Genomic DNA, 27,536 nt, shown 5'->3' with positions numbered 1-27,536 from the left:
AAACATGAAGCGCTAGCTATCCAAAGCTAAGGCCGAAAACTTGAAGCAGTTCGGATATGTTTCCGTTCTAGTGACCTTCTTTTTGGAGTGGATCCTGCTATTTCACTACCTTCTTTTTAGACTTTTGAAATCTTTTTTTTTTGGAAAGTCTAAACAAAATAAATCAAAACCTAAATACTAACCCTTTTTTATGCCTTTTAGGATTTTTATTTTTTTTTTAGATTTTTTTTTTTGTTACAAAATGAAATCATAAAACAAAACTAAATCAAAACTTTTTTTTTTATTTAGTTTATTATTTATATAGATCTTAAACAAAGAAAGTATGTGGGAAACCTAAAAAAGGGAAATCGAAATCTATTCTAACCCGTAAAAAAAAACACGAAAAAAAAAACTAAAAAGTCTAACCTAAAACCCTACCCACGCATATAAGAAAAAAAATCTTTATTTGTTTAATTGTGTGTGTGTGCAGGTGATGGCCGACGGAGGAACAGTGAAGAGTTACACAGGCTTGGCAGCTTATGGAGCTTGTGCTTGCAGATTGAAGGCGAATCGACAGAGTTTGGAGGCTGCAGAGGAGAGTCGACGGGCAGACAGGAAGGTGTACGATGATGGAGAGGAGAATCGCGGGGTGTAGGGAAAAGACGCGGGCAGATGGGCAACACGTAAGCTTAGAGGAAATCGATGGAGGGATGGCAGTTGGACAGCGCATACATTTTGGAGCAGGCAGCGTGGGATGGCCAGCGGATGGGGAAATAATGGATGCCACGTGATTTTGATGTGTTTTGCAGGAGCGGAGGTGACAGCGAGGAGTAGAAATGGACAAGGGTGAATAAGCAAGAGGGAATGGAGCTGCAGATTCAATTTCAAAGGTTGTTGGCGGGAGAAAGGAAGGCTACGGATAAGGACAGAAGAGAGGTGGGGGTTTAGAACAAACAATGATGGAAAAGCAGCTGCGTAGGTAACTAGTCAAAGAGCAGCAAATGATGAGAAATGAGACTGTGGCTGAGGAGAAATGCGAAGGAATACGCAGGTCTGATACTGAGCAAAGGGAGCTGGAGAAGATGCTAATGGTGAAATCGTAGAGACCAAAAGACTGCGTGAGTATGGCAGAAACGCAAAGAATGAGCCCACATGAAGAGAAAGCACAGATGTATGGCAGCAGCAAAAAAGTTGCAGGCCTTAAAAAAATTCAAATTTTTTTTGTGAAAATGAAACCCCAGGCAGCGGCAGACAGATGACAAAATTCTCCAGAAAACCTAATAAAAATTTTAGATCCTTTTGCTTCAGATTTGCCTGATGAAAACCCCACAAAAATTCTCCAGATCTGAAATAAATACCCCTGCAAGAGCCGATTTCTGAGGCCAGATCTTACCCTTTAGGGCCTAGATCTGGCTTCAAATTTAGACGTCACCTTCAGATCTGCGACCTGCACTGGTAGAAACAAAGCACCCAAACGATATACACAATGACTCAAAAAAACCTAAAACCCAAAGTCAGAAAACTGAAGAAAATTACAAATCTATATACAAAAATGGCAAATCTATCAGATCTAGGGAGTGTGAGTCTGACTCCGCTCCCAGATCTGATGATTTGCGGCTCTCAACAGCCGGATCTAATGATTTAGCACAGAAAAATTAAAAAATTTTGGATTTTTAAAGGAGGTACTAAGCTTGAAACCCTTCATGCATCACCCATAAAAATATCTTATGATAAGCCCGGGATCAAAATCAAACTGGGCTCTTCAGAAAACGTGGATCGGGAGTTGGCTGGTTCAGCCAAGAACTTCCCCAAACGCTCGATGATCTGATAATCAAGGATTTTCCTGCAAAACTCAATTCAGTCGTCAATCATAGAGCGAGAGAACAATAATAAAATTCAGATCTAATAGAGATACCTGCTATTATATTCAAAATTTAAATTACCATTCAAACCCCAGCGACTGAGCAAGATACCTGTACTCAGATCGCTCTTCAGAAAGCTATATCAATGGCCAAAAAGAAATATATGCATGAAAATAATACATCTTACAGCATTTCGATGAAGAGTAACACCAGCAGAAATTTAACCCCAAAGTCTTTCTTTATTGCTCATAAAAAAAAAGATTACAAGAGAGAGCTTTTCGCTTAGTACACGATCAAAAGATTGGATGATCTCAACTGACAACTGACCCCCTATTTAAAGATAAATTTCCCAACGGCTAGTTCAAGTGATCCTTGTCAAAACGATCTCGACCGTTGATGACGATCAAAATTTATTTTAATCTCATTCGTCAAAATTTAAAATATTAGGAAATTTAAAATTTTTCATTTAAATGCATTTTAATATATTCAAAAAATAAAATTTTGCATTTATTTCCTTGAGGGATTGACCAGAGGTATCCCAAAGTATGCCGGGTGGGTAACATCCCACGACAGTATCAGCAGCACACAGTAGGGGTATCAGACCGGATCCATCGACTGCTGACTCATGTAGTATGAGCGGTTACATGCTATCATGAGCACCATGCCGAGTGGTTCATAGGTCTATCATTTCACATTTTTTAGGCCTGCGAGCCACAGATGTACTTGAACACTTTATTTTTTGGGGTTTTGATGTATGACAAACATTATCAACATATATATATATATATATATATATATATATATATATATATATATATATATATATATATGCTATATTTCCTTGCTTACTATGGTACAAATGTTTCGTTTTTCACATATTTCACAAATATCTATCCAACACACAATTAGCTAATGCATCTGTCAATGTATTCATATGTCTAGGAATATGATGATATGTAATGTAATCAAAATTTCTCTCCAATAGACGAACATGCAAATACATTCTCAATATCTGAGGGTTTCTGACGGAATATTGCCCGTTGAGTTGAAGAACGAAAAGTTGTGAATCAAGGTTGACAACCAATTCCCAAATGTTAAGAGCAATGGCTTCTAACAACAATTCGATAACTGCGTTATACTCAGCAATGTTATTAGTTGTTCAACCTAAACAAATACCTTGAAGATCAATCAACTCACCATGGGGGTCATAAATGGCCCATGCCGCAGATGATAGATTCTGGGTACTATGGCAAGCACCATCAGCGAAACTGATGTGAGGAGTCACAGACATCTGCAAAGTAGGCAAAGACATAATAAGCAGGAAAGCTACTTGAAAAACAACACACCAAACCACACTGCACAAAAATGAATAACACACTATTGTACAAAAGTAGCCATGCAAGATGACTCAGGCATAGTACTTTTTGAGATAAAGCCCATTACGGGGCTTGTCTAAAGGATTGCCCTCATAATCAATCAACTCATAGGCCCCTTTCTGTAACACATGTTTAACAATGTAGGGCCCATGCCACATGGGTTCGAACTTACCTGCCCCCAGCTTATCATTAGCTTGATCATATAGTAAAACCAAATCACCCTCAGAAAAAGCACGAGGAGAGACTGACTGGTCAAAATGGGACTTAACCCGTTTTTTCTGTGCTTCAATGACTAAAGCAGCAAGACAGCAAGTCTCATCCAATCATTCTAAATACAAGAGGCGCTCTTCTTGAGGTGAGGTCTCGGGGAGAAGTTTGACAGCTAGCTTGAGTAAGGGAATTTCACACTCAATCGGTAAAGTTGCTTCCAAAACATAGACTAGCTGGAATGGTGTGAAACCAGTTGTGTCTTTGGTCGAGGTTCAGTAAGCCCACAGAGCTAAAAAGAGCATGAGATGCCAATTTGACTTGTGCATGCCAATGGTGCGTTGAAGCATCGCAACCAAGACTAGAATGAAATAAGAGGGCCTGCCTCTTAGAACGCTATTCCGCTTGGTGATGATCCTGCTTTCTTACTCCAACTATCTTTCGTTTCCTTCCTTCGAATACCTGAAACAAGCAAACAAACAACAACAACAAACATGATAGCATACAAATTGCATTCAGCCTACTTAAAAGGTCAAGGAATATTAAGCCATCAAATGTAAGATAACACTTAATGTAGGAAATCAATCAATAGTTGTATTCATATAAGTTCAGAAAGAGATTACAACTAATGCCTTGACGTTGCTGGTCTCCTCCGACGTATCCAGGTTCCCACACCTCTGCTAGCATCTCATGGATAGCCCCAACAATGGAAGTTTTAAGGCTTCTTCCCTTTAGTCTCAAACCAAACCAAACACACTATTCTCCCTCCACAAACATAAACTAGAAGGCTACAAGCTATGATATCTTGTTGGTTATTCAAGCTCCAAAAATACTAAGACTGAAAACTAGTTTAGCTTGTAAAAGGAGGGGTTTATATAGCTTGGATGGAGGGGAGATGGTTCCTCTTATCATGGGAGAGGCCTTATCTCTTGGGTTTGTTCCATCTTAATAGGGGAAAGGAGCCCAAACTGACTTCCTCAGCTCCATCCAGCCCAACCATTTACCAGACTTTTGTTACAAAGCTTCTAGACCTAGAAGCTTCGACTCCATATTTAAAAAACTTGCCAAAAGAGGATCAGCGCAACTGAGAAAAGGCTCAGTTGCACCGTACGGCGCTAGTCCTGGTTTTAATCTCTACAAATCGGCGCAAGGAGGAAACAGGTCATTAGCATCGGTCTTGTAAACTGGGGTAAAAGGAAGATTCTTGGAAGTGATGCAAAAGGGAATTGTTCTGCTCATGAAAAGGGACATAATGGGAGTTTCTTCATGATGGGAAAGCATGTAGGGTTCACTGTATAGGTCCTCCAGGATCGTGGAATGGGGAGTATAGGGATAGTGACAAATGTTGTGTAACACACGGGCTGAGAAGAAGGGAGGGTACAACAAAGAAACAGGGAGCTTGCTGGGGAGAGAGATCAACAAGTAGAAACAGGGACAATCGAGGAGTGAATAGAGGAGAGGTAGGCCCAAAATATAACAGAGAGAGGGGAGTGGAAGGAGACCAAGTCAGCGGAGAAGAAATGCTAACCTGGGGGAGCTCAATTGGAGGCATGATGAAAATCTTAGAGCTGGTGGAATGGCAGAAAATGCGCAGTGAAATTCATGTGGAGTCACGAGACCTCCATGCTCTGTCAATCAAAAATAAATCACTGCAGGGATATGTATTGGTACTGCAAATCACATTTGCATTGAACCACGAAATATAATAGAATGAAGAGATTTTTGACATGATTTTCATACAGGGACAGTAGGACTAAGGAATAGGTGTGAGGAACACATCCTCAACTACTCTTGTTTCCCCTTCAAACCTGGCTACTGCCAAATTTGCTTGGTGGTCCGCGAAACTGTTGTTTTCCCACAAGATATGTTTAAAAGTGACATTAGGGTCTTCCAAATTTTGCCTTATTCTTCTGAGGATTCAGTGCATGGCAACATTTGGAGGGTTTCTTCTACTAATCATGGCTTCAATTATGATTGTTGAATCTCCCATTATAATAGGGTCTCTGATTTCCTTTTTTTTAGTATCTTGGTTCCCATTAGCAGGCCATAAGCCTCTGCCTTATTGTTAGAGGTTTCCCCCAACCCCCACTCATAAGTGACTGGATTATTTCCCCCTGGTTCGAGGAGGATCCCTCCTGCTCCAGCTCTACCCGGATTGTTTTTGGAGGCACTGTCGAAGAAGAGACAATGCTTGTTCAAATTTCCTTTCCATGTTGAAAATTCTTCCTTATTTAATCTAATTTTCTAGTTTTGAGTTGGAGGTCTAACATTGGGACTGATATTCCAGTTACTTCTGATAGTTGCTTGGCTGATCCAATTCCTTTCTTCTTGCTGGAGGCTGCTACTGTCTATTGCTTTTAAACCTTTCATGTTTAGAAATTCTGAAGTGAGTCCCCAAGTTTTTGACAGAACTCTTCCAATCTTTGGGATTTGGTCTTTGAAGATGCTTTTATTTCTTGAGAGCCAAATCTGCCAACAGAGAAATGACGGGAGACTTTCCCAAAACCTTTTGATGGTTTGCTTGTTCTTCAATGAGTAAGGGTAATTTTTTTTCCATTCAATAAAGAAGTCATTAAAGGTTATGGAGAAGTTGAGCTCCATTTCCAGAGGACTAGTAAGTTGCTTCTAGCACTCCCTAGTAAATGGACAATCCAAGAAGAGATGTTGGATGGATTCTTCTTCATTTAGGCACATTGAGCACCTTGACGAGCCAGAGAATCCCTTTCTTTTAAGGTTATCAGCAGTAAGAATTCTTCCTTTTAGGAGAGTCCAACTGAAAATTTTAACTTTGGGGAGGCTTTCTGTCTTCCATATAGATTTCCAGGGGGCCCAATCTTGTTCATCTTGCTAAGCCTAGAGAGAGTTATATCCGGACTTGACTGAGTAGGCACCCCCACTAGGATCCCAGATGACTATGTCTTCATCTTCCATATTTGTTGGGGCTGATCCTTTGAGATGGAGGACTAAGAGATCCCATTGGCTTTTTAAATTTGGAGGCAGATTTGGAATGTGCCAGTCATGCCAATTTCTGTTTTCCCATCGAGAGATAGAATGTAGGGAGGTTAGCCCCTTAGCTTGCATCCATTCTCTTATCTCATGGATACCTGGGTAGGTTGATAAAGGCTCTTTCCCCATGATTCTGTCTCCCCATACCTTGATACTTTTTCCATTTCCGGGCATCTTTGAAGTGTACTTGGTGATAGTAGGTAACATTTTTTTTACTAGCTTCCATACTTGCGAGCATGGCCTTATTGGGACATTTTCATCCAGCAAGTGGGTTCTTTGATGATTCATATATTTTAAAGCCAAAGTTTGTTTCCACCAGTTGTCCTTTCCGGTTATCATTCTCCATATAATTTTGGCCCCTAGGGCAACATTCATCATTCCAGGCAGCCTTATGGATAAGCCTCCCTTCTCATAAGGCAAAATTACTTGTTCCCATTTTACCAAGCTGAACTTTTTGGTCTCCTTTTCTCTCCCTGCCATAGAAAACCCTTGATTATTAATTCCATTTGTTTGTGGATGCTGGCTGGAGCCAAAATAGTGGCATATTGGTAAATTGGTAGCGTAGTGAGCATGGCTTTGATTAGGGTCACCTTGCCTGCAATGTTCAACCACAACACTCCCCAACTTTGGATTTTTTCCTTCATCTTTTCAGTTTGTGTGCTCCATAACTCAGCCTTTAGATTTTCTTTAGATATGGGTAGTCCTAGGTAGAAGAAGTGATTCCAATTTGCCTGTATGGGTATCTCAAGGATCTGAGATATTCTTTGCATGGTGCGGGAGGGAGCATTCCAACCATATATTATACATTTTGCATTGTTTAAGAGACCACCTGAAACCTCCATGAATTTATCTAGGACTTTTTTGAATCTTTGGGCAATGATGCATGAGGCTCCACCCATCAACAATGTGTCATCTACAAAGAAGGAATGATTAATGCTTCTTACACCATGTGAGATGTGCAATCCAGTTAGTGTTCTCTCTCCTACTATTTTCCAAAGCTCTACTTAATGAGTCTGCCATTATTATATATAAGAAAGGAGACAGAGGACAACCCTGCCTCAACTCTCTGGAACTTTGAAAGAAATCACTTGGCCTTTTGTTTATCAACGGGGCTATCCATGGTGCCATAATGCAGGCACTGATTAACTCAATGATTTCGTTTGAGAAACCAAATTTCTTTAAGACAACAGTGAGGTAAGGAAAACTTACACAGTCAAAGGCATTGGCCATATCCAATTTTATGATGATTCCCTATCCTTTTTTCAGCATGCTTGAGTGTAGAGCTTCCTGGACCACCAGAACATTATCTATAATCTGTCTATTTGGAATAAATCCTCCTTGGTTTTCAGAGATAATCTCAGGGATAACTTTCTTTATTCTGTTGGCTATGATCTTCGTTATTATTTTGTAAGAGGAGTTGCACAATGAAATAGGTCGGAATCTGCTAAAAGTGGAAGGCCTAGCATCCTTTGGAATTAAAGCCAAATAGGAGGATTTAGTAAAGCCTCCCATTTTTTTTTAATAAACACATTCCTTATCATTCTTACTAAATCCTTTTTTATTATCTTCCAATGCTGCCTGTAAAAAGAAATTGTAAATCCATTCGAACCCTATGCTTTATCCGGATGGAGGCCCCAAACAGCTACCTCAATTTCTTCTTCTGCGATTTCTTGCATAATTTCTGAGTTTTTTTCATCACTTATCTTCTTTGACACATGCTGCAAAAAGGTTTCATAGTCTGCTCTTTCTCCATTTGTTGTTAGGAGGTTTTTGAAATGTTTATGAGCTTATTTTTTTTATTTCAGCAGCTCCTCTAATTTCCTGTCCCTCTATTTGGATTTTGTCGATCTGATTTCTGGCTCTTCTGATTTTCATATTATTATGAAAAAAGGTTGTATTTTTATCCCTTGTTTTTAACCAAAGGCTTCTTGAATTTAGTCTCACCACTTCCTCTTCTTTCCGGTTTTCTCTGTATATTTCCCAAAAGAGGGCCTTTTCCTAAAGATGGTCCTCTTTTGCCTCCTCCTTGTTTTCTTTTACCTCTTGAAGTTTCTCCATTTTTTTTAATAACTCAGCCTTTCTTTTCTTTGTTTGCTTTTCGTTTTCTATGGCCCATATTTTCAGTTCCTTTCTCAAGTTTTTTAACTTGGTTTCCCACACATAATAGGGGGACCCCATGACTTTTTGAGACCACACTTCCGCAATTATATTTTTGAATTCTTCATTGCTGTTCCATATTGGGCAGTATCTGAAAGGTATTGGGCCTTGATTTTCCATTAGCCCCATAGTAATTACCACCGGCTTGTGATCTGATGTTGTTGTGTGAATGATTCTTGATCTTGCTGAATTGTAGTTGGAGATGATGCTGTCCTGAACCAAAATCCGATCTAATCTTTCCTTTATATTGTTGCTTCCTACCCTTTTGTTGTTCCACGTATACTTACCATTGTTGGGAGGGATGTCTATTAGATTGTTTTTTTCCATAATGTTTTCAATGGCATCCCTTGAAGGGTCTGAATGGTAAACCCCTCCAAATTTCTCCTCTACATTAAGGACAAGATTGAGGTCCCCTCCCAAAATTATTTTTCTGTTTTGAGTATCATTTAAGGTCTCTTGAACTGTATTCCAACATTGTTCTTTTTCCCTGAAGTGGTTGGGAGCATATATGTTGACAATGCAAAATTGCTCATTGGTGGTTGTCTCTTTTAGGTCTATTCTAATCCAGTGTTGTTCCTTTTTTTGTTGTAGCAACTCCCATTTTCCTTTCCTCCATAATGTGCAAATTCCCCCTAAGGCCCCTATAGCTTGTTGAGTTGTTCCCTCATAATTTTTTAGATTTTTGATCATTTTTTCCGAGTCTTGGCAACTAGTTTTGGTCTCCTGAAGCATTAGAATATCTGGGATTTCCTTTACTAGAATATCTTTTGCTGCATTTACTTTAAAAGGTGTCCCCAAACCACAGCAATTCCAGGAGACCACAATCATTATTTATTTAGTTGATGGGTAGAGGGTCCTTTCCCTCTTTGATGATTTTGGTTTTTCTCATTGTTCCTGGAGCTTTTCCCAAAAAAGGAATCCATGGGCTGTTGTGTTCCTAAAGCCATCTCTTTTGCTGCCGCTTCATCTCTAATTTCTTTGTTAGATTTTCTTCCTGCTTTCTTTTGGTGATCTAAGGTTTGAAGAGATTCCTTTGATTGGTTTCTTGTCAAAATTCTATCAACTAAGGGGGGGAGGAGGGGTGCAAGGGATAATAGGAACAGAGGGGGTGAGGATATGGGAAGGAGAGAGATAAGGGGAGGGCTGAGGGAGGAATGGGAGGATTATCAAGAGGTCCAAAGGGGTTGGGATTGATGAAAGATGAGGAGATTAGGGGAGGATTGGCTGGGGGGGTGATGATGGAGAAGGATCAGAGGGGGGAAGGGGAGCCTAGAGATGGCTTGAGGAGGAGAGGGGTTGTTTGTTTGCCGATTTTTTCTTTTTAACTTGTTCCCATTTTGCTTCAGACTCTTCTAAATTTTCACTTTCTTGTTTTTTTGGACATCTATTTGCAAAATGACCATATTCATGACATACCTTGCATTTAAACGATATCTACTCATATTCCAACTATTGTATGTCCATTGATCTACTTTGATCTTTACTGCCTCCGATAAACCCTTCCCTAGATCCACTTCGACACATATCCTCACACATGCATGCATGTTCTCTTTTGGTTCGCATCTATCAATATACTTCCCCACTGCATTCCCTATGGCCCTGATAGATTCATCGCCCCAGCAATGTAGAGGGAGATGAGGGAGTCTTACCCAAACCGGCACTGCGCTAGGAACATCCATTTCAGGATCAAAGTCAGGGGTCCATTTGTTTAAGTACAGGCCTCGCATGTCCATGAAGTATGGGCCGTTTCTGAAGATTAAGTCTCGATCTTCCTTTGTTTCGAAATGAAAGGTGTAATACCCTCTTCCACAGAACCTTATGGAGATTTTTCCATTTATTGAAGAGGACCAGTTCCTTTCAACCCATTTCTGAACCGAACGAGGTGAGGGCCAGAGTCTTGTAAATTGGCCAACCAAGCACCTTTCAGATAGAGATAGCGCCACCCAACGGGGAAGAGATGGAGGTAGAGTGATGTCTGGGATGTCTTCGAGTTTCTTCACAAACTTGGATATTGAAGGTTTGGTTTTTGCAGGGCCAATGGCTAAGATCAGAGATGCAAAGGCATTTGCGTTTTCATCTTGCTCGGAGGTTTGTTTTCCTGGACGAGGATCTCCATCCTCCAGTGGATCTAGTGGTTACATGATCGCAGAAGGAGGCCGCTCTGATATGCTCGAAGCTCAAGACTGCGAAGGCCCTCGGGGCGCACCAGGGAGGAGCTCACGGGGAGAGCGCGCGCAGATGCATGTATTTCATCCTTATCTTTATTAATACCCATTAATATTTTTATTTTCCTAAGTTTAGACGTAGGAACCCATTAAAATATTAATTATTTTAATAACTTCTCATCTAGATAGAATTTCCTAAAACGATTTTTGGGTCTTGGAGATTTCATGTGCCTTAGCCTCTCCTCCAAATTTCAAAGCTAGAGCAGATCCGATGCTACCAAAAATCAACAATATGCTTACATTTGACAAAGTCATGTCATCATGTAGTTGCAGAAAGCAAGGGGAAATGCTCTACTTTGAGAGCATGTTCAAGGATCTCTTTCTTTGGAAAGATGCATGAAGGCATGGTTCACATATTGACTAAATGAAATAAACATAATATGTCCTCATATGGAATATGAGGTGATTGACAAAGATGAAGGAACTATGGATGGAAGTTCCTAGGGAGAAATATGTGAAGAAAGAAAGAAGAGATCATGAAAGATGCAACTATGATCACGTAGAAAAGAAAATCAACATCCGATGAATAGAAGAATTGACTATTACATCTCCGTGGAGAAGAAGACTATGATAAGGTTTGTAAAGAAAGGAGACCCTTGAATATGAAGTTTTGGAGACATGTCTTTGAGTATGCAGGATGTTGTAGACAAGCAAGATGTCATGATGAAAAGCCATCATAAAAGGTAATTTTGATTTGATGTTCATTTTTTATTTTTGAACAACATTTCGATGGGTTAATGCAGGGTTACCGAAAAGGAGTTGTAGATGTCAACTAGAACTTATGGATTCAAAGAGGTAGTTGTATGAAGAAAAGACAGATGTCGACTAGAAGATCACTTTCAGATAAAAAGAGGGATGACATGCCTGAAGAAAGTGATGGATGGCTTGTTCCATACAAAAAGAAGAAGGCTCCACAATTTTTGAATATGAATTTCAAGACATTGAAAGAAGGAGCTCTACAAGCAGCTAAAGGTCCCATGATCTCCACCTAAAGAAAAAAGCGACTGGAAGCAAGTCTTGGTTAAGAGGGAGCTTGGATACATTCCTTTTTATAGGAATGGGTACATTCCTTCATAGGAATGCATATATCCTCCCTAGTTGGGAGGGAGAGATAGACACATCATTCTTGTCTTCACTTTGGGAAGAAAAAATGGAGGATTGGGTAAGCATCTAGCATCCAATACTCTTTGAGGATGTGGTAAGGAATCCAAGATAAGAGTAATCATAGAGGACTGGGAATCCAAGATAAGAATAGTCCTGGAAGGACATACCCTGTGAACACCCGAGTGGAGTATTTTCCTTGAGACACAATAATGAAGGTGTCTATAAATCATTGGTCTCGCCAGCATTGTGCTATGATCTTCTGGAGAGATAGAGTTGTTAGTTAAGGCCTTGCTATGTGACAATGCTGGATGATATGATGCTATACAGATGGGTTACCAATCCGACTCTTCTTATGAGAATTCTTCAGATTGAGAATGTCCAAGTACCTTGTATGGATTATGAATACCTCCCTAGTTAAGATGGAGAGTTGAAATATGTAACTAAGTTCCGTATTCATAATGACATATGTAGTCATGATTTCATGTATTTAATGAAAAGAGAAAAATAAATTTATTATTGTTGTTCTTGAGGCATGGGTTTCATGGTCAAGAGAAATTTATTTTTAGGTCAAGCACCCATTGTGTGCTTCCAGGGCTTGTTATTTAGTGTACAAGTCAATTGAGTCATTGTAATGTATTGAAGACCAATTTGGGCATGTTGCATATTGTAAAAAGAATTCATTTGAGTCAAAATAGAGTCAAAAAACCCTCCAAGACCTCGTCGTGATGCAAAGATCAAGTCAGCCTACACGAAGGGACAAGTCGGCCTAAAGATAGCATTTTGTACCCCTCACAAGCCTATAAATAAGAAGAAACTCGACCTCATTTGGAGATTCATTCAAGCAAGTTCGATCTTCTCAAGATAGAAGCTGGAAAAGGAATAATAATTTGTTGGGCAAAAAATTTACTAGGCAAAGGAATTTGTTGGACAAAAGAATTTGCTGGACAGGTTGAAGTTGTAGAAGAAATTGTTGGGCAAGTCAAAGTTGCAAAAGAGTTTGCTGGGTAGGTTGAAGTTGCAGAAGAATTTGTTGGGCAAGTTGAAGTTCCAGAAGAAATTGTTGGGTAAGTCGAAATTACAGAAGTTGCTAGAAGCAAGGTTTGACTTGGTCTTGGAGGGTCTTGGTGAAGGTCCATAGGTCTTGGGATTCGTCAATTGAAGAACTATAAGAAGAGAAGAATTCTTGTGGGTTTTCCTCTCAGTTGGAGAAGTTTTGGCCCTAGTTGATCACCTAGGACAGTTTGATAGTTGTTTGATGATAAGGAACACTAATAATAATCAAGTGTAAGAAGAAGGTAATCAAGTTAAGTAAAAACACATCTCAAGCTGTTATCAAATTAAGAGAAATCACCTAATCTAGCTGCCCCTATATTTGTCAACAACTTGGAGGTAGACTTCAGTGATACAAGTGTTGGAGAGGCCAGCTTTAGTTGATGATGATTCCTTGGTAGGAGCAGTCCATGGCTAAGGATTTCTTATGGTTTCTCTAGCTAAAGTTTGGAAATCTTGACTTGTACCATCTTGTGATAAGTTGTTGGTAGGTATATAACATGTACTTCATCATCATTATCATACATGTGTGTGTGTTGATGGGTTCTTGTCCCCATCCCCCCCCCCCCCCCCGAAACAAAAACAAAAGAATCCAACATACCCACATTTCAGGGACTTGGGGACCCTTAAGAAATGTCACCAAACAGATGGGGACTTCATCAAGGACTTAGGGACTTGTGGCCATCCCCAAGATATTCCAGGCAGATATCAGGGAGGTTATGGACAGATTTCAAGGATGCTATGGGCAGATTTCAAGGATTTTCTGGGCATATATCTTTAGTCTTGAAAATCATGGACACTGATGACTGGACAATACGATCATTTTTCCTATCCATTATTTTTGTGTTGCATGGAACCTAAATCATTGTACAAATGTATCTCCCAACATGGGTTTCGTATGATGGGTTTCAATTTGGGTTTCTAGTAATTTAAATGTAGTATTTTCAGAAGCAAAAATACAAGAAGCAAAGACTCCATGACAAGTAAACAGGAAATGCAACCTTTCAAAGGTCCGATACTTGTGGCCATTGCTCTTGTTCTTCTCATTTCTCCCATCAACTCAGCTTATACATATTGTAAATGGTTTTGCAAGAGTCACTCAACTCCAATGCTTACACCATCCCAACCTCGAGCATCGTAAAAACAATAAGAAGGTAATGATTTGAATTGGGTACTAAATGTTTGAATAAATTCCTATTAAATCACCACCTTTATCTAAAATATGCATCTAATCGCTTTACAAAACCAAAGTGTTTTATAATGGTTTTAATATATCTGTAAAAGTCAGAGAAACCTATTGAGAAGGAAATTCCTTTTATGTGTTTTAACATAATCACCATTAACAAAAAATATGACAAGAAACTGCGTTAGAGGCAGTTCTCTATCTCATAGACCCTTCATGGACCTTATCGCAAATAGAAAAATAGATAAAATTAAGTTTCCTAAAGCTAAACTGCATTTTGCTCATGCCTAGCAGCCAATAATGGAATGTCACTCAGCCCCTTTTTAAATTGCTTGAGCTTTTTTAGAATTGGCAAGTGTAAGAACTGTGAATAATACTATATAATATATCTTGTTATGCTTACAAGCTTGAAGAAACTACTGATGTTTATGGTGACTTCTGGATTTTCAATTATTTTATTTTATTATAATTATTATTATTGCCATCCTCAACCTGTTGTCACCTAAAAAGTTTGGGGGTGTGCTCTAGCCATACTAGAGATGCATCCTGCTATCCCCGTCATACCCTGTCTCGAAAACTAGTCATAGTGTAACATAGCCATATATAGATATAGATATATATGAAGCATGCAAGCTGTCCAGATTTTATGTACTTGTAGTTTTGATTTTCAGTTTATATTATCTTATTTATTAGGAAGATTTTAGCACTGGTTGTGCAAGCTGATTTAGAAGATAAAGAAGCAGATTTACTGCTGTTATAATCTGCTATAATAAGAGATTTCAGATCTGTTACATGTTTGCTTTGTGGTATTGACTTACGCTTCAATGGTATTTATTTCTTTGAGCTGCCTTGTGAAAATCAGTTGAAGAGAAGTGAAATATTATTTCTGTAAATCTATATTTCAGATCCAACACTAATGCTAAAAGTCCATAGGAAATAGATGCAAGAAACCTCAGGTTGAGGTGAAATTTCTAAATTGCAATAAAGGTCAAAATCTCTAAATTTCAACATCCCTTTAGGTTCACAATGCTCTCCACCATGATCTTCTAAATCAACTGAGCATTCATGATGTCAAAATTTATCATTGATCAACAATCATGATCGGTCATCCTGCAGATTTTTTCCAGCTCATTGCAGATCAAGTTTTCAACATGAACACTTGTCAAGGATCCACTACTACCTACCTTGTTGCTAAGCAAGGTCAGCTACCACATTGGGCTTGTTGGATTTCTTATCACCAGATGCAACAACTATTTCACTCTTTTCTAAAAGCATTGGAGATCAATGCTTCTATATAGGGATTCTTAGTACTTATTAGTATGTTATCATCATATTAGTGTGTTTTCATTATTTGCATTGGTGACATTAGTATAGGATAAAATATTATTGAAGTTTGATTTTGAAATGCCACGTGATTTCCTATTGTGGTGGTTGGTTGAGATTTCATCTCTAGCCATTTCTATATTGTAAATAATTGAGAGCTTATCTTCAACTAATAGGTAGCTTGTTGAGATATGTGCTTTTATTTGTGAAAGCAGTGTTGCTTTTTTTGGGTAGCTGCAGTTGGTATTCCCCAACTACTCCAAGTTAGCCTGAAAGGAAATCAAAGGGAAGAAACTTAAAATTTAAATTTTGAATTTAATTTGCCTCCAAAAGTCAAGTCAGCCCAGCATAAGGACACACTGCTTAGGGCACCCTAAATCACTATAAATAGGGCATTAGCCCTCCTCATTTGTTCACTCACTCACACCACATATTCTTTGTCTCTCACATGTGCGAAGAGAATACAGAAAAAGGTCGAGTTTCTTGAGGAAGATGCCTTTTTGTGGCAGCCGAATTTGTCTATCATTTGACCAGCGTTGACCAGCACCTTGACCTCACACATGCGAGTTGTAGTTCTGGACAGTTTGAACCAATGTTATCAGAATCAGACCGGTGATCGAATTGGTAGATCCCCTAGATCGGGAACCAGTTCGAACCAAACCTGAATCGATAAAAAAACTAGACCAAAATCCGTATCAACCAAAAACACAAAATATTCAAATTTTAAAGCAAACCACATATACTCGTGTCCATCCATATGAATCCAAACCATTTATACACAATTTATAGAGCATGTAAGGATGCACATAACCAAAATAACACCGAGTGCAATCCATCTTTGAACCAAAAGTACATCAAAAAACAAGACCTAGATGGCTTCTAGCATCCAAAAAAGATAACGCTACAGCAAATACCTAGATGTCAACAAAATCCTTGCCTATATTGAGATCTTCGTCATCAATATAACTCTCTAAGCATTAAAATAAGATAAAAAATGCTTAGCATGTCAATTCAAGTCTTTGTTTGAGTGATGGGTGCATTTTATCATGACAGAGAAGTCCAACAATCAATGCCACTAACATCAAGGCACATAAAGGGATTGGTGCTCTTGATTAAATGCTAGTTCGATACTTTCATACATGACAAAATCCAATGGAAACATTGCAATCCCCCCAATCCTGAAATCCTAAAAAACTATTAAGTTTACTGAATGTTGAGTGAAATCTAAAATTCTACTTTCTCCATATGAAATCCAATGAGGTTGAAACCACTCTCAAACATCTTGAGCCATTTCATGGTAATGTTAAAAATTTAAGTAAAATTTAAACATTACCATGAATTGCATAGCAATGGTAGGGCCATAGACTTGAATATTAAGCACTTATTATGGGCTAGTGCCCAACTAAGACAAATATTAAAAGAAAAAGAAAAAAAGGCCCCACTAGTTGCATTCTACGCGTCTTTACTGAACTAGTACCGAACCGACTGGGTTGGTGAAAATGGTCAGTTTGGTACCAAACCGACCGGTTTACTGAAAATGGTCGGTTCGGTAACTGAACCAGTTTCTGCCTCAAAACAATCAAACCAACCGATTCGGTCCACCCTCATAACATTGGTTTGAGCAAATTTTAGGCAGGTTGACCAAATCTTCTGGTCAGCTGCAGGAGGCCAAATTTCAGCCCTGTTGACTGGAGTTGACAGAATTCTGAGCAGCAACAAGAAGGCCAAATTTCAGCTTGTTTGACCAAATTTGACCTGTGTTGGTTTCTTTTGTCTGTTTGACCAAGTTTGACTAGAAAATCAGATTGTACCTTTGTTGAATTGAGCAATTTCTCCTAAGAAAAGATTGCTTGGTTTTTCCTGAGTTTGGGTTTTCCCAGGGTAAATTTTGGTGTCCACTGTGCATGACTAGTCTATTGTGATCTCTACTATTTCAATTGTATTTACTGTTGAATTTTCTGAGTATAATTGCTTAATGATGTCCTAAATAGTAAAATGTCAAAGTAATCATTGGAAGTAATTATCAGTTTCAGAAAATTGTGCTTGTGTATTTAGCACTAGAAACTCAACAAGTAGAAGCTATATAAGCCTGTGTATTTCATAATAAATACAGTCAGAGATTGTGATTTGCATGTCTTGTGTATAACTCCAATTTTGAGTGGTTTCGATCTACATCAACCATCGCAGTTTATACCAATAAAACTTCCAACTTGATATGGGCACTACTTTAAGAAGTAATAGAAAAGTGCAAAAAATATTAGACAGAAGCGGAACTTTGGTTCATGGATATTAGCTACTGTTTACAATCTAAGAAAAAGTATCTTTAAACTGGCACTCAAAAGTAACTAGGTTCATAACAAGAAGGCAATGCAAACCTCAAATCCTGCGTCAAACGGGAGACGAGAACCAGCTTCCTTCTCATTCCCAAAATAACGCCCAGAACTGTAATTTATCTGGAAAAACAAGAGAACTTCAAAATATTAGAATTGTGTCATATTCTACAAAATGAATAACCCAAACATTGCATTGTTAATCCATATGCAATAAAAAAGAAGGTTCAAGAACAAAACAAAACAATCTATCCCAAAAGGATCTGACATAAAAGTAAATATAAAGGATCTAAAATCTCACATCACTAGCATTTACTCCTGCATATATATTTTTCACAAGAACATGCCCAGGCCTAATGGGCAGCTTCAAGTATGTTCTCTCTATTTTGGTAGCTTGTCGAAAATTGTTATCCAGTCTGTGAACTACTCTGCAAAACAAAACAAGTAATCACAATAATTTATTGATAGTTTATTGATGAAAGAATTAACAAACATCAAACAGATTATATAACTTTAAGCATAAAAAAGGCTACCGTTGTGTAACCAAGTTAAGCAAATGTCTTTGGTGGGAGAGCAACAAAAAGGTCTATTTATTAAATAAATAAATAAACAATGATAACTGCAGCAACTCTCTAGATACAGCTATTATCCTTCAGCAACAGAAAGTTTAGAGATACTTCAAGCCTCTCATGATAGTATCTAACGTACATAATGGAAGCAATTGGCTTTTCCAACATAATTGAGAATTTGCAAACAAAACCAAACTATAGATCCACGGGATGTTAAACTTACATATTGGAATCTCACAATATAAAATTGATTAACTATTTGAGAAGGCTGAATCCTACAATACATACAAATAACAATAACCCAAGAAATACCAAAAAAGTATTGTGAAATAGGGCATCAGTTAGCACTTAAGGCTAGACGTTGTGTAATCTTGGAGCCAACTTTGATATTCACTCTTGCATCTATTAGTTGGCAGTAGTGGAAATTGTATGAAGGGATTCATCAGTTTATTCAGCAGTGCCACTTGGAGATCAATTGTATCTGCATGCATGATTCTTTTCAATTTACTATTTTCAGCTGGCTGCATGCCACATTTGATGCTTCAGAGATTATTTGAAATACACGCAGGATTCTCTAGGAGTTTTATAGGTGCGTATGGAGCTCTTGTCCGCATGTGACATACATGCAATTTTGAGATCTAATTTTAGCAGTTGAAGCAAGGGGAATTTTGTAACGACCCCTCTATAATAATTAAAGTTCTAAACTTTATATGAATAAACTTCATATGAAATTAATAAAAATATATATATATATATATATATAAAACAAACTTTATAATAAATATAAAATTTAAACTTTATATTAAAAATTTAATTTAAAAACTTATATAAAAGGACACATAAATCAAACCTTGCTATATAATCAAAAATACATATATGAACAATATAATAAAACAGATTGAGAAAGCGTGAATGATCAGTACAAATATCTGATGGTCTCGAATGCATGCAAGGCGTGTCGGGACGAGGGAAGGCGGTGGGGTTGCAGGTAGGAGGGCGGCCACCGCCACGCCCGTAGTTAAAAACCGGAGAACGGAACCGAGAACGGAGGAGAGAACACAGCGAGAAACCAGAGGAGGAATTCAGCGGTGAGGGAGATTTTGCCATTTGGAAGAGCTATAATCAGTCTGAGGTTCTGGGCACGGGGGACAGTAAGCCTCTGTGGGAAGCTTACTGGATTGAGCAACCAGGCTTGCTCAGTCTAGGCTGGGTGGAATTGGTTTCCCGGTAATTGGCATCAGAAGCAACCACAACACCATCAACATCACCAGAGCAACACCAGAGCAAGCAGCAGTTCAGGTAGGTGTCCAAATTCTTTTACTGTATTCCGGTTCAGTTTTGTTCTTACTGTATTTAGTTCTGGTTATTTCCGAATTTCAGTTAATGGTCGTTATACATGGTATCGGAGCCCGTGTTCAAACCTTCGGGACCTCCCAGGCCCTACGCTCGTGTACACTTGTGATTTAATTCTGTTGTGATTTAATTCGTTCTTGGACCAGCAATCTTTACGAGCGCTGTGTGTACCATAAAACCCTCGACGCCTGAGTCTCTACGGTGTTTACAGTAATTCAGGAGGCTGAGCCGCGCGTGGTAGAACCGGAGATTCAAGTCCCTGCCACCACTGCCTGATGCATATTAATTAATAAATTTTGTTATATTCATGGCTATACCTACCTATGGGCCACTTCCGAGAGCCCGATACTATAAATGTTTCCGATTATGACTGAACTGTGACCTGCGGTGGGTCGTCTTTTTACATACAACGGGATTCGGTAGAAAACCATATACTGGAGGTTACTAATAGACATGGACCCAGAAAATTCAGCTTATTTTAACGGATGATTATTTAAACCTTCTCGACTTCCGACCGGCCATGGCGTTCACGCTTCATTGGGTAAAGGGCCCGGAGATTCGAACCCCAGCGATCTAAATGGGAGGTCTCCCCTGTATATTATTCATTTGGTTATGAGGAAAAAAAAAAAAGCGCGTCCAAAACTACGTGTTTTATAGAATATTTAGTTTAGAGCTTTGCGCCTGTTGGGAACAATTATATTTGTCTCCGAGACCAGAGTGAGAGGAAAGCGCTTGCCATGCACAGCTGGAATTAGGATGGCATCACATTTTCAGCTTGCGCCTTTGGTGGCATCGTGTTTTTTTTTTTTTTTTTTTAAATTCAGTTGTCTGGTCAGAGGAGAATTTGTTGGCCATTGCTACAGGCCATTTGGTCACCATTCTGAATCCAGCTCAGTTGGATGGGCCTCGAGGTTTGATTACCATCTCTGCAAGCCCACCATTTGATATTGGAGTAGTTGAAAAGGATGATCTTTTGACAGGATGCCTTTTGCCCACCTGTTTGTCAAGAGATGTACGCTCTTATGTTCGATCTATTGCTTGGTCCCAACAAGGAATGGCTCCAAATGGAGGTTGTTTACTCGTTGTTTGCACAACTGATAATCGTGTGAAGCTTTATCGTGCACCCTATCATGATTTTCGTGCGGAATGGGTAGAGGGATATTAAAAAGTTCCAACTCAGCGCAAGAGGCTCGATACATAAAAGTAATGAAGACCAGAAAAATCAGTAGCAAACTGAATGAGATCAAGAGCTGTAAGCCGCGTTTGACGATGGGATGAAACAAAAATAAGCACTGGCATCAAAGAATGAGATGTGTATATCAAATACTTTAGTGTGCAAATTATTTATACACAATAATAGTAATGATGAACATTAATTGCCTAGGCATCATAAAAGATTAAAATTAGAAGAAATGACAATGGGAAAACTCTTAAGTCATTCAAAAAGAAATATTTGGACTCAGGAACCAGAAAAGATGAATCATGTCATAACAGAGTATAGCCTAGTGATGCACTACCGTCATGATGCCTTGATTATGTATAATATCTGACTACAAGGGAATGTCATTACACTATTTTTTTCCACATGCATTTGGACAGTTTGATTTGATCTTTAGCTTGCTATTTAGTAGTATCTGAATAAGCTTTTAATCTGAATTTTTCAGATCCAATACCTAAACTACATAGCAAAAGCACTCTAAGAGGAAAATTTTCTAAGAAAACGGTGCTAAATAAAAGAATTATGACCATTCTAAAGATTGTCTCAAAAGCTTTATAGACTTAGAGGTACTTTGGTAGGCTTCTCCTACCATTTTAATCTATGAGGGATCAATTATCTAGTTTCAGTGACCAGTGTGTTAAAGTGGCTCTGCTGCATCCGTTGTAGCTTGTTTGGCTTGCAGACAGGCTTGGAATTGATCCAGAACAGCGTGTATAAAGTTCAATAAACTGTTTACCTCGTTTTAAAGAATTTTAAAGTTGATTACTTTCATGGGCAGGACTCGGGAAATTATAAAGCTTTGATTGTCTGGATCAACTCCCAACGGAAGATGAAGGGACAAATAGGGACAGATAGACTTAAAGCTAGATTCCAATTGATTCTTCACAACCATCTTTGCATGCACAAAAGATAGGGAGAAAACTTTTGATGAGGGCCCATATTATTTTAATTCTGCGAGGTTATATCTTCAGTATTAGATGGTGTTTCTCTCCAGAAGAGGAAACCTTCGCATCAGCCCCACTCTGGATTCAATTATACTCATTTTCTCTAAAATTTCTGGAAGCAAGAAACCTTAGAAGGACTAAGCAATGTCCTAGGCACATTTGTCAAGGTCTCAAATGTAACCAAAGCAAGTAAATGTGCTGACTTGGAAAATTTTCCAGATTGCTACTATTAATCCCAGTTCTTAATTCCCCTCTCATTTCTAAATAAGTTTTGCTTGTTCTCTTATTTTCACAAATCTTTCGTGCTTGAACTCCCGTGTGAAATAGCCAGCATTTTGTTCAGCTCAGTGACACACATCATAAAGACCTTGCTTGCAGGCCAAACGAGCAAGCTTGTTAATGCTCCTTGCCTTGTCACCATATCCAAGTTGAGGAATCTGGGTGTTTGGTATTTGAAAAATCTTTAAATGAATTCATTACAGTATTATACATGTGATTCCTCCGCTGAAGCAAATCATCCCAGACAGAGAAATTATCCCAATCGTTAGGAGTCTATAACCATACTTCTGCATTATTCATATTAGGATCGAATACCCTGCATTAGGACAAGGAGGTCGCGAGACCACCCTCCTTGACCTCGGTACCAGTAAGATCCGCCTAGCGGATAAAAATAGAAAAACTATACCTGTTTACAAATGTGAAGTTGCAAAAGAAAATTATGTGTTAAATTCGGTTGTCTACCTCAAATTTTTATAGAAATTTTATTATGTGTTCAGGGACCATTACAATGGTAAGGACGTATGAGCGACGACGACGTGACCAGGCAGCATCACCACCATTAATGCCGCCACCGTCGCCATCATCATCCCCATCACAATCGTCACCACCTAGACTGTTATCAACATCAAACGACCCAGCGCCAGAGTTGACTGTGATAATGAACTCTTTGGAAGCCTTATTGGAGACATTAAAGGAATCAACTAAGGCTAAAACCAAAGAGGAATTTCAGCATGTAGCCACCAGTTCAGCAGAACCAAATAATTATGAGCCAAGAAGACCGAAAGAAGACATTTCCAGGGAGCTTCAGAAAATTAGACTCCTAGAATTCTCAGGAGGTCGAGCAGGTGAGCGCGCTGAAGCGTGGTTAGAAGGAATGAACCGGTGCTTTAGGTTAAGAAAATATTCTTCTTCTGCAAAAACAAAAATTGTCGTATTTCAATTAAAGGAAAGCGCCTTGATTTGGTGGGGAAATATGGAGAAGCAGTTACACCTTACATTGGATAGTGTCCCTTGGGAACTATTTGAAGAAAGGTTCCGCGCAAAGTATTTACCTCCATACTTTCAACAACAGCAAGCCAGAGCCTTTCATACATTAATTCAGGGAAGTAAAATGGTGGAAGAGTACGAGATAAGGTTTATGGAGCTGGTAAAATACATTCACTACTTAAACTCTGATGAACGTCACGCTGAACGCTTCATATTTGGGTTAAATCCTCGCATCAAAACCTTGGTAAGCATGTGGAAACCATCATCAGTAGCCGAGGCAGCCGAATGTGGTCGTTATGTAGAAGAACATCTTGGAATCAAAAAAGATATGGGGCGAACAGGGCCTATCCAACCGGGATTTCCAGGTAAGACACCCCGAAACTTCTTCAGAGAAGGTGGCTTGAGGTCACCTTACGGTAACAGGTTTACCCCAAGAAATGTGGGGACAAGAGCTTCCATGGCAGTAAACACTATAGCCGCGGAATCATCAAACACCAGTCCGTGGACATCTCGAGGGGCTGCCACTAGAGGAAGAAATTCGAGAGGAATCAACATGAGAGGACGAAACTCGTTCTCTAGAAATTCACGTCCCGATTCAAGAGGGTCAACGCAGCTTAATTGTTGGGGATGTGGGGGACCGCATTTTCAACGTGACTGCCCAGAAGCTTCACTGAATATATTGCATAGGACTGGAAAGGGACCGATATCAAACAACCCAGGTAATCATAGAATTCACGCAGTAGTCGGCAACAACCAAGCAGCACATCAATCCACGGTAGTGGAATCTTCAGGTATTATCAATGGTATAAAACTCAAAATCTTATTTGACACTGGTGCCACAGATAGTTTCATTTCATCATATGCATTAAACAAATGTGGGCTGGCAGCTCGTAGACAAAATGATTTCCACCAAGTGGAACTGGCCTCAGGAGAACTCCAAACCGTGGGCTTGAGTGTGGATCAATGCAAAATTGACCTAGGGGTCTGTGCGACTAAACTGAAAGTTTATGTCACAGCCTTAGGAACGTATGATATTATCATAGGTATGGACTGGCTAGAAGCTCACCAAGCTTGGGTAGACTGTTATGGGAAAAGGATCCTAGGCATAAATGATGAAGGAGAAGTAATCCAAATCCAAGGAATCAGGAGGGAAGTTTCCTTACGCTACATTTCAGCAACGCAGATGAAGCGTTGTTTAAGGAAAGGTTGTCAGGCTTATGCAATCCAAGAAGTAAGCCATGGAAAAGGGCCATCCTTAGAACAATATCCGGTGTTAGCCGAATTCCCGGATATATTTCCAAAAGAACTACCTGGATTACCCCCGGTAAGAGAAATGGATCTCACTATTGAATTAAAACCAGGTACCCAAGCAATCTCTAAAACGCCTTATAGAATGACAGCTCCAGAACTTCAGGAATTGCAAATTCAATTAAAGGAACTACTGAATATAGGGCATATTCGGCCTAGTTCATCACCTTGGGGCACTCCTGTAATTTTTGTGAAGAAGAAAGATGGATCTTTAAGATTATGCATAGATTATCGAGACTTGAATCGAGCTACAGTAAAGAATCAGTACCCTATGCCTCGAATCGATGATCTTTTCGATCAAATCAAAGGAGCTGCTGTCTTTTCAAAAATTGATCTTCGCTCAGGATACCATCAGCTAAGGATTTCTGAAAATGATATTTCTAAGACTGCATTCCGGACACGTTTTGGACACTATGAATTTACAGTGGTACCCTTTGGATTAACAAATGCACCAGCCGTATTCATGAATCTTATGAACAGTGTTTTCCGTGAATATCTTGATCAATTTGTGCAAGTCTTTTTAGATGATATTCTCATCTATTCCAAGAATGAGAAAGAGCATGAAGATCATTTGCGGATCGTATTGTCTTGCCTTAGAGAACATCGGTTATATGGAAAACTATCCAAGTGTTCGTTCTTTCAGGAAAAGATTCATTATTTGGGTCACATCATATCAGGTGAAGGGATTTCAGTAGATCCTGAGAAGGTAAAAGCGATCATGGATTGGCCAATACCGAAAAATGCACATGAGATACGAAGCTTTATGGGTTTAGCCGGTTATTACCGAAGATTTGTGGAGGGATTCTCCAAAATCGCAAAGCCAATTACCACCCTTCAGCGTAAAGGTGTTAAGTACGAATGGACCGAGGAATGTAATAAAGCATTCTCTGAACTCAAAAGACTACTCACCAGTGCACCAATCCTAAGAGTCCCAGACATGGACAAAGATTTTACTGTATGTACTGATGCATCCCAACAAGGGCTGGGTGCAGTATTGATGCAGGATAAGGGAGTGGTAGCTTATGTTTCCAGAAAGTTAAAACCTCATGAAGAACTCTACGCTACTCACGATTTAGAACTAGCCGCTGTAGTGCTAGCTTTAAAGATTTGGAGGCACTATCTAGTAGGACGAAGTTTTACACTCAAAAGCGACCATCAAAGTCTACAATATTTGTTCACCCAAAGAGACTTAAATGCCAGGCAAAGGCGCTGGAGCGAATTCCTAAGTGAATATGACTTCGAAATATCATACATTAAGGGAAAGGAGAATGTGGTAGCAGATGCTTTAAGCAGAAGACCTCGGATATTTTCTCTCATACCCATTAAGGTAGACTTAAGACAACGAGTACTGGATCACCTTATAAAGGACAGCTGGTATTTAAAGGTAAGAGCAGGTCTTGAAGGTGATAGGGTAAAAGAATCTAAATTTGAGGGATATAAATTAGAAAGCGATGGGATCTTACGATTCCATGGAAGGATGTATATTCCTAATGATAAAGATCTTCGAGATACCATCCTTGGGGAGGCCCATAGAGCAGTATATTGTGCTCATCCTGGAGTAGGGAAGATGTATGCGGATACCAAGAAACTCTTCTTTTGGGCAGGCATGAAGCGTGATATCACTCAATTTGTTGCAAAATGTCTGGAATGTCAGCAAGTAAAGGCAGATCACTGTCACCCAGCGGGCCTCTTACAACCCCACGACATTCCTATGTCTAAATGGGAGACCATTTCGATGGATTTTATCACTAGACTACCTCTTACTTCTCAAAGACACAATGCCATTTTGGTAGTGGTGGATAAATTAACGAAAAGCGCCCATTTCATTCCCGTAAGAGATACTTATGATGTTGCTGACGTAGCTCGAGTGTTCGTAAATGAAGTTATTAGATTTCATGGAGTACCTAAAAAGATTATATCTGATAGAGATTCGCGATTCACTTCTCGATTCTGGACTTGTATGCAAACAGCCTTGGGTACTCAGCTAAATTTAAGCACTGCTTACCATCCTGAGACTGATGGGCAAACTGAAAGGGTAAATCAAGTACTTGAAGACATGTTGCGAATGTATGTGATGGATCAGCAATCACATTAGGAAAAGTACTTACCCTTAGTCGAATTTGCATACAACAACAGTTACCACAGTTCGATTAGGATGCCCCCATTTGAAGCTTTATATGGCAGACCTTGCAGAACTCCATTAAGTTGGGACAGGTTAGAAGATCGAGTGATAATAGGGCCAGAATGAATCCATGAAATGGAAGCGCAGGTAAGACAAATTAGACAAAGATTAAAGGAAGCACAGGATAGACAAAAGAGTTATGCGGATGCTCACCGAATTGATAGGAGGTATGAAGTAGGGGATCAGGTCTTCATCCGCATCAAACCAAATAAAAGTACTATTCGATTCGGAAAAGGGACAAAGTTGTCACCTCGATTTATTGGACCATTTAAGGTCATGGAAAAATTTGGACCTGTTGCCTATCGTCTTGCCCTGCCACCCCACCTGCATAGAATTCATAATGTATTTCATGTTTCTATATTAAGGCATTATATAGCTGATCTATCTCATAACCTTCAATGGAAGGAATTGCAGGTATCGGACGAGGGAGTCGTAATAGTCGAACCATTACGTATACTGGAACGTAGGGTTCGACAGCTGAGGAACCGCCTGGTGGACCAAGTTAAGGTCCAATGGGACAAGTATAGTCCTGGATCAGCAACTTGGGAAGATACAACGGACATATGCCAAAGATACCCTAATCTATGTCAATTTTGAAGAACTTTAAATTATGTTTAGTATATATTTACTTCACTACAATCAGAGATTCAGAAACATTTTGAATGATTATGGATAAACGTGAAATTTTGGGCATAATATATGTTTAATTCCTGCAGGTACATGGATACCAAAACAATATATGTGGTTCATTTTACTAAATTATAAATGTTGAAGTAAAGTTAAGACAGTTGAATGATTTTACTTTTGATAGAAATCAAGATATTATAGATCTGATTTATTTATACATGTCAATATGATCAATGGGATAGAAATCAGGAAGTGAATACATTCTA

At 39.1% G+C, this 27,536-nt stretch overlaps 1 protein-coding gene across 1 annotated transcript in view; it reads right to left on the bottom strand.

Moving 5' to 3' along the window:
• Window positions 1-27,536, bottom strand: part of LOC149222822 (uncharacterized) — a 496,388-nt gene that overhangs the window by 299,701 nt on the left and 169,151 nt on the right. Inside the window, exons 11-12 of the mRNA XM_089387688.1 lie at window positions 18,104-18,230; window positions 17,848-17,925 (exon numbers count right to left, since the gene is read on the bottom strand). Of these exons, the coding sequence (XP_089243814.1) occupies window positions 17,848-17,925; window positions 18,104-18,230 (205 nt within the window). The remainder of the gene's footprint in view (window positions 1-17,847; window positions 17,926-18,103; window positions 18,231-27,536) is intronic.

The sequence above is a fragment of the Pinus tabuliformis genome, chromosome Q, assembly GCF_031772625.1.
Source record: "Pinus tabuliformis cultivar Carrire ecotype Pingquan chromosome Q, CPIR1, whole genome shotgun sequence".
Classification (NCBI taxonomy): Eukaryota; Viridiplantae; Streptophyta; class Pinopsida; order Pinales; family Pinaceae; genus Pinus; species Pinus tabuliformis.
Note: the sequence above shows the minus strand (reverse complement) of the source record. Positions and strands in the feature narration are given on the sequence as shown.